The sequence below is a fragment of the Fusarium poae genome (genome assembly GCF_019609905.1).
Source record: "Fusarium poae strain DAOMC 252244 chromosome Unknown contig_2, whole genome shotgun sequence".
Classification (NCBI taxonomy): domain Eukaryota; kingdom Fungi; phylum Ascomycota; class Sordariomycetes; order Hypocreales; family Nectriaceae; genus Fusarium; species Fusarium poae.
This window is the reverse complement of record NW_025408660.1, coordinates 629566-643956: the sequence shown is the minus strand read 5'-3', so window position 1 is coordinate 643956 and position 14391 is coordinate 629566. Positions and strand designations below refer to the sequence as shown.

At 45.7% G+C, this 14391-nt stretch overlaps 2 protein-coding genes across 2 annotated transcripts; both read right to left on the bottom strand.

The window, feature by feature from the left end:
• Nucleotides 1–583: 583 nt before the first annotated feature.
• FPOAC1_013450 (uncharacterized protein) lies at nt 584–975 on the bottom strand (the record flags this gene model as incomplete). The annotated part of the gene is made up of 2 exons (XM_044857791.1): nt 584–810; nt 942–975. The coding sequence occupies 2 exons, from the start codon at nt 973–975 to the stop codon at nt 584–586; spliced, it is 261 nt and encodes an 86-aa protein (XP_044701173.1).
• Nucleotides 976–2190: 1215 nt separating this feature from the next.
• Nucleotides 2191–3447, bottom strand: FPOAC1_013449 (uncharacterized protein; the record flags this gene model as incomplete). Its single annotated transcript, XM_044857790.1, has 1 exon — nt 2191–3447. The coding sequence occupies one exon, from the start codon at nt 3445–3447 to the stop codon at nt 2191–2193; it is 1257 nt and encodes a 418-aa protein (XP_044701172.1).
• Between the last annotated feature and the right edge of the window lie 10944 nt (nt 3448–14391).

Genomic DNA, 14391 nt, shown 5'->3' with positions numbered 1-14391 from the left:
ACACCTACCAGCCAGGACAGGCAACCAATCCTGTAAACGTGAGGAGGGTTCACATGACAAGGGTTAGTTATTGCATTACGCAAATATACAACTACATTATAATCCTATATAAATATGCAAGTGGCGTCTGCGAAATACGCGCACTCGAATAGTAAATTTTAGTTATGGATTATCTACTCTTTCACTGTCTCCCAACTTTAACCAATAATCATGCCAATTGTCATACTCGTGGATAACTGTAAATTAGCCCTTATTATTAGTACATAAAGAAACAGGAGAATCTGCAATGGCATGTATCATATAACTAAACGTTTATGTATCCGTGTGAAATATTATACGATCCTATATATATTGTTTATCGAGTGGTTTAATGCTTGGGATTGACATGTGCTGCCATGGTTTGCCTTGCGTTTTTAAAAACCTTCTCTGGTTTACCCCTCATCCTAGCGAGGTTTAGGTTCTAATCCCACCTTTCTTTCCTGTATCCAAAAAAAACAGGCAGAATATAAAGCCTACGGTAGGCACCCTCTTCGCCGTGGCTGTCGATGAGCACAACAGCACATCATTCATGATACATTGCGATCTATATAGGCTCGTCAGTTGATGGATGCTGCACAAGAAGGACAAGGGCAACGATTTGGTGGTCATTCATGTTGGTGATATCTTGACCCCAGGTGCCGACGGGAGGGTTATGTCGAACGTACTTTAGTCGACGTCTTTCTTCAGAAGTGGAGTCGGTTACGGGGGCCAAGCTCTTGTAGATGGTTCCTTGGTCCGGCACCTGGCCAGGGTCGATGAGGACTCTGAGGTCTGTTTTATTGTGCGGTGGTTGTGTGGTTTTGTTGATGTTGATGTTGATGTTGATGTTGATGTTGATGTTGATGTTGATGTTGATGTTGATGTTGATGTTGATGTTGATGAGGAAGTGTTCGACAACTAACCTTTAGAAGGAACAAGAGCTTTTATGGTATTCATTGTAACTCTAACTGTATGAGTCGTAATATATACCTATAGAACGGACCTCCATTAGCATCTTGGTTCAAAAACTGTATTTATCACTGATTTAAATTCTTAGGGTATACATTAACAATTAAAATTACCAAGAGGCTTGGACTAGTATCTATTAGTAAAGTATAGAAAACAAAATAAGTAAATGAAGGACGTGGTTACGTGTTCTTTAAGGTATCCCAGAATCTACTAGAGTTCAGTGCCCTCTTAAAGTTGAGGTAGCTGAACACAATATTGCTAAAGCGCGCTTAGGTGTTAAGTGGGCCAGTGAGCCCTATTGGCATGTTGTTATTTCTGTGGTAGTAGAGGCTATTTGGAGTTCTGAAACCTGTTTTAATTCTGCCCGGTTAAGCAATGGGAATTGCCGAATATCCCCATGATGCATCTGCTCGAGGAAAGACTTCCGGTCTCCTGCAATAAATAGAGTCCAGGTCCGCATCTATATAATGGCATGAGTATGCTGATTTGACTGTTTGCCTGTTTATCATTATGTAGCCATGCACCATATGTAGTTGCAGTGATTGTCCTGACTTCTGTTCCCCGAGCTTGGGTACCCAAGTTGTAGGTTCTGGCCAAGGTCCATTACAGCGCGCGATAAAACTGTGTTTTTTTCCACAGTAGGCATGGACTCTTGTGCAGCCCTGACACCGCTTTGGCTGCATCTCCTGTTCGGAACTGATCGTGGTGTCGCATCGCTCTTGAGTGGAATTCAGTGTTCCATAAGGTCGATTTGACCGAATTCCTCGATGCCTGAGACAAAACAATCTTTATATGTATAGATGACATTGAATTTCTGGGCCGGCATATTGGCCACCTCCTCGGGTTTTATTTCGTTAATATTGAACTAGGAAACTATAGTTTCGGGGGGGGGGTGCGCAATGGCCATGCCAAACGTCGATGAGTTTTTTGAAGTTGTTCTGGTTTTCGTGGTTTTTGTTGGATCCGCAACACCGCAACTAGTCCTGGTGTATTGTTCTTTGTCGTGAACGTCGTGCGCCCGCATGAGCTCGAGGGATCGTGGCAGCATCTAACCCACAGCCCAGACTCGCGGGCAGCGTTTTGTGCCTCTCCAGTCCCGTTCAACGAAGAGGCAGTCACATCGCGAGGGAGCAGCCAGGGCGCGGCTGCTGCGTGAGTAGGCAGTCATAAAGCAGATCGACATTGCGCATCGTTATTGAGATTCTATGGACTTCCAGTCACCGTGACCTTCTCCCCCTGCCCAGCCCGACGCACATCCGCCCATTCCGTAAGCATCAACTCAGCTTCTTTGCAGTCTACGCTGGAATTTATACCGTCAATCGCGAACTGGACAAGACGTCTCGCCAGCCGGTAAGCAGGTTCGTACGCCAATCTGCAGTACTCGGGCCCTGCAGCCTCCTCGAAAGTCCTCTTCAGCTCCTGACCGTCTTCGGTTGGGGGGTTGTCGTTTGCTTTTCGTTCGTCTTCCTCCTCCTCGTCCTGCCAGACCCAAATCCACATGGGGGGGGCGCACGACATGAATGAAGGAGCCATGACAGCACTGTCCCAGTCTAGGATCGCCGAAATGGTGGGCACGTCTTTGTTCTCTGTTGGGTCAACCAGAATGTTGTGCGGGGCGAGGTCCAAGTGGGCAATGGAGTAATGTTGGTCGTCGAACCAACCGTCGGCACCTAGCTCCGACGCCATCCGGATAAACCGATCCATGAATTCCGGCCTAAGCACATCTTCCGGGCATCTCTCCACGTCTTCGGCTTTCCGAGCCTCGAACACGTCCCTGAGCGTGTCGTATACGGGACTCGGGGGCGCAAGATCGGATTGTGGGGTACGTGGCGCCCCAGCCAGCGGCCTCCAAGGCGTGACACAGACGCCAGCCGTCATTCCATCGTCGTCAATCGGCAACACCAACTTGCCGGCACTGTTGTTTCGCATATTCAGCATCTGCTTGCACATGTCTCCAAACTCCCGTGCCAGTCGACATCGACGATCGTGGCTGAGTGTTGGGAAAGTCGAGTACAGATTGACCCCGTGAACGCGGACCTGTACTGCGTACGGAGAGCCGATGGCGTTGTTTTCGGTGTCGTCAAACGCCACCACTTCGGGGACAGGTATACTGGAGTTCTGCTGAACAAACCGGAGCGCGGCGACGTCGTCGTCAACCCGCGCAGCATCACGGCGAGGTATCCGCAGGATATACCGCGTCTCCTCGTCGTCCTGGGCATCGAGGGACCGTCGTGTGAGCCCGATGATGCGATTGTAGCTGCCGCCCCTCAGGCGCTCCACCGTCACTTCGTGGGCAGCCGCCTCGGGCCAGATTGTTCCTAACGCAAGCGTCAGGACGCGAGACTGAAATGTTTCGAATGGCTCATGGTCCCATTCGACGGTCGAAGACTCCGACTCGTAGCCAGACGACCCTGAAGAGCGGTAGGATGGAGAAAGGCAAGGGGAATCGGAGGAGGCCATGATGCATCGGAGAGTTGAGTATAGAGCATGAAGAACTGGGTAGATGGATATGAGGGCATGGAAAATGCAGCACGAGCTTGCTACTTATATAATGTATCCCCACGCTATGCACAGTACAGCTTACCTAGGGTTAGTAGGTTGCGTTGAACGTTGCGGAGGTGAAAGGAGCGGGCGTGGTGGATCAGCAGGTAGCCAACGTCGAGGCGCGCTAGGTCGGTTGATTGCCCCAGCAGTGCCTGGCTTCCACGGTGGGGTACAGTGGGCATATGTGGACCTACCCACCAACCTCGAGACAGGCACCCATGGATGGCCCCGACCGTTTGACAGGTGCGTCGACCAATTTGTTCGTACATCTGGATGGGCAAGACCCTATCTCAGAAAGACGCGACAGGTCTGCACCTTGGGTATGATATAACCATTTTGCAGCGCCGTGCTCTCATGCCTCGGCAGCGTCCCCTCAGCGCGATGAGGACTTTGAAGCCTGTCATCTTGTGCAGTGGTTTTGTTGATGTTGATGAGGAAATGTTTAACAACTAACCTTTGGAAGGAACAAGAGCTTTTATGGTAATCATTATGATTCTAACTTTATGAGTCATAATATATACCTTTAGACTGGACCTTTATCAATATCTAGGTTCAAAGAATGTTTTTTTTTTTTGAGTCAATTTTTAAATGTATACTTCGGGACTTACGCCTCGGAAATCACCAAACAATAGTCCCCTCAGCGCTGCAACGCGCAACTTCATACACGTCACTGCTTTCCTGCCACCCAGGTCCTTGGACGAGCCAACGGCTATTGTCGCTCGTCGTGTAAGCATCGCAAGTATTATCGGGCGATGTCCGGTGGTGTATACGGACCAAGGGTTCTTGGAGGCCCAGTGTTGAGCCAAACACCTCTCAGCATACTGACGAGTAAACTTCAGTCAATCAGTTGAAGGGAGGATATTCAACCGCCGGTCGGAACCGAGCGACAACATGAGACAGTGAGGCAGCCTGTAACTACCTACGTAGTAATGCCGCTGTATAATCAATCCACCATTATTAAACAACGTCAGAAACAAATCAAGACGTATATCATTGAACAGCAATTAACTGGCAGTATATCTAACATTCCTTCCAGCGTTATTAGTATATTTATCTCCTTGCTATATCAGTTCTTTTGCTATATCAACTTATTTCCGACGACTTCGGTGCAGTGTTGACCAGTGGCCAGGAATCACTCGGAATACCACTTTGCCCTCGCGATGAGTTAGTAGTCGTCTGGCCTCTGATTGTGACCCCCCCCAAAAAAAAAAAAAAAAAAAAGATCTCCTGCCTCTCCTCCATTTCATATCCATTGAATCCTGCGCCGAATAGAGCTACTAGGTAGCTCCCCGAGGCTTCTTGGGAAGTGCACGATTTAGAGCATATTACGATACTAACATTATGACTTTCCAAAGTCATTGGCCACTTGAGTTCCATGAGGTCAAGTGGTGAAGCCACGGAGATGAAGTCTTCGGCATTTGGCGATATACTGGCATCCTCGTCGAACACGACGAGTGTCAAAGGGTAAAGTTCTAGCCGATTGGCATTGTCAACGATGCCGTAAAGGGAATGATCTGGGTGCCGTTGTAATCATCCACTTCCGCTCTCCGTTATCAGCTAGGTCCCACTTCCATGCGATCCATCTTGAATCCCGAGTTCTCAATAATCAGTAAACGATATCTCCATGTCAGACTAACAGGCCGTATTTCAAGGTACTTTGATGATGACTCCGTGATCCTAAGCCAGGTAAAGCTGCCTTCCTTCCTCATCAAGGTCACAACGGGGGCAGGGTCAACTTTGGTCCGAAGACATCTCTTGTCTACATAAATGACTCAATACAACACAATGAAAATATCCTCCCTTGCCTATCAGCTTCACGAGCTTTGTGATGCGCTGTTCTCGTACATCAGCTTCTCAAGCTTAGTGGTGCGCTGCTTCAGCTTCTCAAGCTTTGTGGTGCGCTTGGTCTTAAAGAAGCTGATGTACACCACCAAGCTTGAGAAGACCACGTTGTTGTCTCCCTCCCCTTTGTCACCCTCCCCCTTGTCCCCTTCCCCCCATTATTATTAGTTCATTCGGTCGATCGTTCGTATGATGATAACTGATGATTGTCGTTTGGTTGCATATTGACTGGAGTCAGTCCCCGTCGATGAGTTCCCACAAGCGGGACTGAGGGTTGTCGTTTGGTTGCATATTGACTGGAGTCAGTCCCGCTTGTGATAGGCGTAAATGTGTAAAGAATACTTGATGGTGGCTCTTGCCGTTCGCTCGGTCGTTATCGTCATCAGCGGCATATCTGTAAACGAGTTCAGTTAGTAATCTGTGGTAATAAAGGGCACCTTGACTTACATTAACGAGCAAGAAGCATCTGCCCCTGTCGACGCTGTATGTCAAGTTCTCGACCACCCTGCTCTACGTTGGTGCCAGAAGTGATATCATTCAGGTCGAATGATGACTCAAACATGATGCCTTGGAGTGTCTTGACTCGAGAGACAGTGACATAAGTGAGGCCACTGGTGAAGTCTTTCTGCGAGATATCTGCAACTGCTTTATCGAGAGTGGCTCCCTGAGACTTGTGGGCAGTGATTGCATAAGCGACTGTTAGTGGGAACTGTGTACGGCTGCATAGTCTGTTTGCTGACATATACTCTCGGTTTGAGCGGAAGATAGGGACGATTCCAGCCATCTCAGGTTCATCGTCGAAGTACTCTGGTCCTGTATACTTATCGAAGTGGACCATAATGAGATCAGGAGGTCGAGTGCGTGTATCAACTCCTTCAGGGCGATCCTCCCAAGCCATGTCTTCAACAGTGCCTATAGCACCATTTACCAAGCCAACTGGAATCCAAAGATTCTCCGTAAGCATAACTCTTGCACCAATACAAATAGGCAAGGTCTTATGGAGGCCACTAGCACTCTGAGACTCTGCGTCATTGCCATACTGGCTACCATGCGAGGCTTTGATCACGAGAACAGGTCTGTTGAGTTGTTCCATGTGATCCCGGTTGTAGTCTCGGACCTGTTGGTTCTTTGGGTAAATGCGTACAGCGTCACTCAAAGAAGCAATCTCCTCTCTACTCAGTTGACTCTGAGTACGCGTGCTCAGTGGTCGCCAATCGTCATGAGTAGGCTTGCCAATCCGAAGGTTTTGAAGGGCCTGGCGAAACGCTGCCTGCTCATTGCCTTGTTGGCGTACGACTTGCTGCAGTTCAACTGTGTGGTTAAACATGCGATAAGCGTTTCGGCCGGCGAGTTCAAGTGCATTGTTCAGATCGCCGAGAGCATAGAGAGGCTTCTCGAAAACTGGAGGTAACTGGTAAAAGTCCCCAAGAAGGAGGATACTTCGGCCGCCGAAATAGTCATGTTGGTTTTCGGGAAAGATCTCTCGAAGGCGGGCATCAATAGAGTATAATGTTTTGAGTCCAATCATGGACTTCTCGTCGAGAATGATATACTCGATATCTGCCATCGATGCCTGGATGTTATTAAGCTCGTTCCCTGATAGAGCCGTCAGACTAGATACCTGCTTTGATACAGGTAGCCGCAACAGAGAGTGGAGGGTTGTGCCATCAATGCCATTGGCGGCGATTCCAGTTGGAGCAGCCCTTACAGCACAACCTGGAGCTCTGCTGTTAAGTACCATGGAAAGAGTTTGGATGAGAAACGACTTTCCTATACCGCCTTGACCATCAACTTGACAAAGCAATAGTTGAGGAGTAATGGCATTTGGATCTTGAGTGGCAGCAAGATGATTGACAAAAACATCAAAGACGAGCCGTTGCTCAGGGTTCAGGCTGTTTACTGTCTCTTGATTGACTGTAATGTCGTTTTCCAGAGAGAATGCAGCCTTGACGTTGTTCTAATATTCCTTCTTCTGAGACGTAAGTCGGCCGAATCTGCCAATGCAGTAAGACCAATCACGCGCTTGATCAATATCACGATTGCCGAGGAGCTCAACTTCCTCAGAGTCAGGATCATGCTGAGGTAGCTGAGCAGCAAGATCTTGCCAGGCTTCTGGAGGGACTTCATCTTCCTGGTCTGGATCTTCCTCGAATTCTTCTTCATCAGCCTGTTCCGGAACAGTGTCGTAGTAATCGTGAGGATGAGCACCTCCATGGAGATCCATACAATGTCGGTAGGCAAGCATATAGGTCTCAAAGTGCTCACCTTCAACTTCCAGGAGTTGATCAAAAGATTTGTGAGGATGGTGAAGCATGAGTTTTACTCGACAATAATTCTCATAATCCTCATGCCCACCGCCAGCCAGTAAAGACTTGTACCGTGGGAAGTAGTTCAGAATGCGATCAGCTGAATTAGGATACTCTCGCCAAGTAGTAGGTTTGCCAGTGAAATCAACTTTAGTCAAGAAGCGGAAGTAACTGAAATCCTGGAGACTGTCGGGGCGAGTGAGATATTTCTCGTAACAGTTCTTCGATGTACGAACTGATACTCCTTCCTCATCAACAGGGATGAAATCGGCTTGCCAATGCTGGTCTGGATGACGACAATCTACATTTCGTACGATCCGTGTGCCTTCTTGTAGATTGAGATTCAGAAGCAGGTGATGCACTTCCTGTGCAGACCAATCTCGCTCAGTGAGTAGGCGGTTCGTGAACTTGGCAACAAAGCTCACAATGCCACGGTCCACATTGACTCGAGGAAGAATAGACTTAGCAATGTCGTTGAAGCTTTCAGTGTTTTTCTCTGCCTTTGAGCAGTACTTTGCGATGTAGTTGAGAACTGCATGGACACTTGTGCATGGCGAAGTGTCGATATTTGCAAGCCAGGACATAAGAAACGTTCGGTTATAGTTGTTCAACCAAGCGTCATTGCGGGCACCATCGTATACCCAATACCGAGGGTTCATATCCTGTGTAAGGATAGGCTCGCCATGTAGCTTTCTGGGGAAGTAGAAACGGCAGTAAAGCTGGTCAGTTAGAGTGCCATCTTGGGCTCTGCGGCGGCGAAGACAATACCCAGGAGTGCAACGATGTCGTTGGACCTTGTTTGCGACATATGCAAGGTCTTGGAAGGTAGGGTTCGGTATAATCATAATCAATGGATCAATATCTCGTTGATCGCCGGCCGTTGAGAGATTAGGGTTCCAGGATGTGACATGATTTCCCCGGAAAGAGCTGAATAGCTGTCGAGCTTGATATTGCATCAAGTTGGGATTTCTCGGTGCATCCTTTAGCCAAAATAGGCCATGACAATGAGTACTGCCACGGGCTTGCCACTCATATCGAAACCAGTACTCGATGACACCAAACGTGGGGATAATGACCTCCTTGAGGAATGCCTTGAACCGGTGGTCAAAGTGAGCAGCTGCAATCTGTGGATTATCCTTGATAGATGCCATTGCAATCCGTACTTTGTTCCGATTGTTGGCCTGTTGCCACTCAGGGTAGCGAGGCATGAACCTCATCAAGCTTTCCCAATGTAGGTCTGCGGCTGAAAAGGTCAAGAAGATAGAGGGGCATCCTAGACCATACACATATGCCCCTGATTGATGTCGACGACCAGCCCAGGACGGGCGTGTCCCACGAAGACAGCCGGCACATCGTACAACACAGTTAAGCAGTGCTCGAGATGCTGGTGTACCATCTTTAAACGCAGTGCGAAGTTGTGTAGTATCGACATCGCGGCGTTGTCGATTCAGAGAGACAACGAATGAGCTTCTTTGGTTGACCTGCTGTCTTACAAATGTATTGAACATGACGTATGGGAATCTTAGGTGCTGTGCCAATCGTCGATCATGGTACTTCATCAGTCTGTCAGTGGAGTCTGCATAGCTGACGCTTCGCATTCGTGGAGCACCAAACTCAGCAGCGCCATCGAGGAACAGAGACGGGAATGCAAGCGATGGGAATGCTTGGGACCTATTGAATTCGTTCAATGGAGTACTGCGTAGAGCAGGCATCTCGAGATGCTGTCGACCAGGCTGGAGTGGTACTTGCTCAGTTTACTCTGAGCTGTGACCCTGAAGATGAGTTCTCAGTGCTTGAAGATTGCTCTCCTGAGCGATGACGTTTGGGATAGCTGCCGTTTCCTAATGCTCCAATCCATCACTGTCATCTGTGTCTTTGAATAACGCTTCAACGAGAACATCATCACTTGTTTCAGTTGCCAGCTAATCAGTAACATCTCCGTCCATCGGCAACTGGGTCAATGCATACTCATTGAGTTGAACATCAGCATATCTGGGGTGGTTCTGCTTGAGATGCTCAAGCCAGGTGCCGATAACTTGCTGGCGGACCGGAAACTGTCCTCGGAGCGGTCAAGTCGTGTGGGGCTGTCCAGTTTGGTTGGCTGGGCGCAAGATAAGAATGTCTACATCGCGAGGCAATAGAGGCAATGGATCACAGACTTGACCGATGTCTGTGAGGAACTGGACAACATGACCTTTGTATCGATACTGCTGACCACGATACGTCATCACCTGAACATATGCACGAACGCCAGAGATCAGCATCTCTTCTACCCGAGTCGGGTCTGGGAGGTGTTCTGGAACGTCGCCTGGGTCATGGTTGTTGGCGTCAGACCAGATTTCTGGCCCTCCTGCCCGCCGAGCATTCCTTTTTCCGGGCATGGATAGTATCTCGACCATGGCGGGATCGACAGATACCATTGCGTAGTTCAAGATTGAACGAGCGGATGCCACATCGAGGACGATACACACCATCGTATACTCATCTATCTTGTTCTTCCAATTGTTGATAAGGCGCCGGTCATGTGCAGGTACACAACGCTCTTCAAGTTGGCCTCCAACATTCAGCGGTTCAGGAGTACCCCTAGGATCTGGTGCAGCTTGTGATGATCGGAGACGTGGGCTGCGAATCTGCGATGATGCAATACATGGTGAGCCCTCCATATCCGATCGTTGGGAACCGCTCCGGGAACCATGCTTGGAGCCAAGAAGTGACTCTGTCTGTGTTCCGCGCTGAGAGGACAATAATGAAGATTGTGAGCCTGCCATGGTTTGTGTAGCAGGTTGTGGTTCAGATTGCTGGTCATCAAAGCCACGTTGCTGAGAAACGAAAGGCGTTCCGAGTTCAACACCGAAGCGGTTTCTCGGGTTCTCGGGTTCTCGGGCGATGAATTGAAGTTGCAATTCACGCAATAAGCCTGTTCAACACCAAGGCCATCTGTGAATGGTCGTCGAGGGAAAGACCGGCGGCAAGCAGGGCAAGCCATCTCCTCTTCATCTCGATTATGGTCCTCGTTGTTCTCGAAACAGTATGTACATATATTGCCGGTGTGGTATATAAGGATGGGCCGAGTAATACCACACCGTTCACAACATACAAAGTCATCATCATCGACTGATCTACTAGTAGCAACATTTTGATGAGCAGTATGTGGAGGCAGAGTTGGCAAATCGACAGGCTGGATAACATGCTGAACGGCTACCGATCGAGGCTCGACTTTGGGTTGTTGTTGCCGTTGGACCAGTTGAGATAGAGTCGGCGTGGGTTCAGGGTCCTCTCCAGCTCGGCGTTGCACCCGGTGTTCGCGTCGGACAGTAGACTGGCAAGTATTGGTAAATACCGTAGAGGTATCGATGGAGTATTACCTGTTCGCGTCGTGCTGCTTCCTGTTCATCTGAATATGCTGGGTTATCGTAAGCTTCCTTTTCTGCTTTCGCCTTGGCCGCAGCCCTGACTTGCCTGTTGCTGCAACTCCTTCTACCGGTATTCTGTTCGTGACCAGCAATTCGTCACTTTGACGTCGTGTCACCTGCTCCCGCAGGCTCTTTACTGTACAGGCACGTCCATCTTCGTTGCGGATTCGCCGACGTGAGCCGGTCTGGCGTGTCTCCATCGCGAGAACCTCGCGTTGCAGTTTGACGATCTCAAGCTGCGCCGACTCTGCGACGATTGCACAATCAAGAGATGCCTCTGCGTTCTCCCGTATCTCTCCCGTCGGGCTGCCCAGTGTCAGAAACCTTTTACTTATATCATTGACCTGTGTTCTTCGACCTTTTTCGGGTAGCAGGATGTATAAACGCTGGGGGGGTAGGCTCGGGCTTCCGCTCGGCTGCAAGCCGTAGTCGTGGAAGGGGGGGTGTCCCTGTTCACGGGTGACAGTCGCGACTTCTCCCGGTTATCGTATATGCAACACAATCCAAACGCAGCATAGTGTAGAGTACTCTACCTATCTAGACGGTAAAATCCGGCGGTCCAAAGGCATCAAGGCCATTTCGTTGTGTGTTTTCGAGGTGTAAATAGACCATCACATCAAGGGGCCGCAGAAAGCGATCAGCATAACTCAGAAGAAGTAACGGCACAATATCGAGCATCATGCAGTACCAAAGGGACTGAGTATCCTCATCAGCGGAAAACCCATCTGTCGCTAGGAAGTGAGTAAATGTTGATTTTGCATAGCATGTTCTGGACGCCTGACATGCGCACTTCTGGCTCCGAGGCTAGAGTCTGATTTCAGTGTGGTACCCGAACCTTTGTTCTATGTTCAATACGTCATAAACGCTGCTTCATGCGAATGAATGCCGACTGAAGTGTTGGATTCACCGAGAGCCGTGTAATGCGTCGTTGAAACCAGTCCCTGTGTGTAAGGTAATGACTCTACCGTCAACCTCTACTCGCGTGTATTGTTATACTGACCACGTCAAAAAGAGTAACCGGGATAGATAAACCAACTAACCAGCGGCGCTGACGTTGTCGATCGACGTCAACAACTCCTTGTTGCCCGGTTGGAAAGCTATATCCTACGCGTTGTGCTACTCGCTGGTCGATAACAGCCTTAAATCCTCCGAAGCTTAGCCAATTTGCGAGGGAGAGACTTCGAAATTCCTATTATTCATTCGATGCATATTACACTTTATCCTTGCACATATAGAAAGACACGTTAGCGTGGGATTACCCTGACCTCGTCATCGTCACCCGTTTCGAACACGTTCTATTACCGGGGACGACGATTAAAATGCAGTGGCATTACCCTGCACGGCGTATCTCTACCGGTCGAGATAGATAACTATCCTCTTATTATATAGACTGCCTCCCATTGTAAACCTTGAGGTAATTATGCAGGAGCCTGGCATAGGTTTTATAATAATATAAATATAAATATAAATAGTTATAAGTATTAATATTATATAAATAAATTTAACTTACTATAAAGGTATTTATATATTAAAAGAAAATATTAAAATAATAAAGATAATTAATATATTTTAATATTTATTAATATAATAATAATATATTAAAAAGGGTTATTTAAATAAAAAAGCTAATAATAGTTTTAATTTATTTACTTTACTTATAGAAAAATTAATAATAATAACTAATATTAATTATTTCTATTATAAAGTATTAATAGAAGGTATATTTAAGTTAAATTTTATTATATATTTATTTATTTTTTTACTTTCTACTAAAGCCTAAGTCTTCTTAAAGCTATCTTATAAATTTAAAATCAAAGGATTTATATAGATTAAGAATTTAATATATTAAATTTAACTTTTTCTTAATAATTAACTTTCTTAATAAGACTATAATATAGTAATAGCTAAACTCTATAATAAGGGGGAAATAAAAAAAGCTTCTATATATAATATTAAACTTTCTATAATATATAATTAAGATTTTAATTATTTTATAAAGAAATAAAATACTTAAGAATAGTAACCTTTAATAATAAAATAATATTATATAGCTATAAGGCTATACTTTTTAATAAGGTTTAATAAAGTTAACTCTATATTAGAGAATAAAAGCTCTATTAAAATTATAATAATATTATACACTTTCTTCTTCCTTACCTAATAAGATCACTAGGAAAAAAGACGCAAGTTATCCTGCCCCGATGTATAACATACTAAGCTAACCTAGATTATAGTTATAATATCAATTGCTTAAAATAGTTAGTTATAATTCAGAAGCAAAGTAGATAAAAACAAGTAAGACCTACTATATCGCCTTACAATCTGGCCGAAAGACAGTAGCCTAACGGCTAGGCGATATACATAGCATTTCCGGTATACCCACAGCCAGATCATCAGGGCCCTATACGCAACCCCGATCCAATTCCGAGGTCTATATACCCTTGCGACAGGGGGGCTAAGATATATCTCTATAGGATAACCACCGTCGATCGAAGACAGCGTAGCACTGGCTATATTTAGCTATGAAATTCTGCAACTCCCTGGCCTCCCTGTCCCTCAGGGGGACTTACAGTAGATTCAACAGGAGATGCAGTAACTTGACACGATGTATTACTGTATCAGGGGTAGGACTGGCCTTATAGAAAGGCAGACCGCTTTCTAAAATGCAATAAGTCAGTATATATTATAGTTTATAGAACTAAGGGTTCTCGTTTAGACTGTTAAAGAAGAGTATAAGCGTTCTAGGTAATAGCTTTCTAATATATTCTAGCTACAGTGGCCTAAACTATAGGAAACTCTGTCTAAGTTAGAGTCTATAGATAAAGAAATTTATATGCGCAGTTGAGAGTTCGGTGTAAAGTTAAAAAGCTGAAGCAAAAGTTAACTTTATTAATATTATAGATAATTAAACTTAATTATATACTTAACCTTTTACTATATTATATAATCGCTGTAATCTCTTATAATTGCAAGTATTAGTAGTTTTAATAAAGGTTAAACTTTCTATATAACTTTAATTATAAAATTAAAACTATTCTTAAACTTTAAATAGGCTACTATATTAAGATACTTCTTAATTATTTAACTTTTTAGTCTTTTTTATAGATTTTTAATAGGATTTAAGTTAAGACTATATAGAGGCTAATTAATAAAAGTTATTTTTTCCTTTTTTATTTAATTATTTAGCTATTTTTAAATAATCTTTACTTTAAATATTAATCTATTAATATATTAAAATTTTTACTTTTCTTTAAGCTTAACTAGAAGCTATCTTTATAGATATTAAAGAATAGTATACC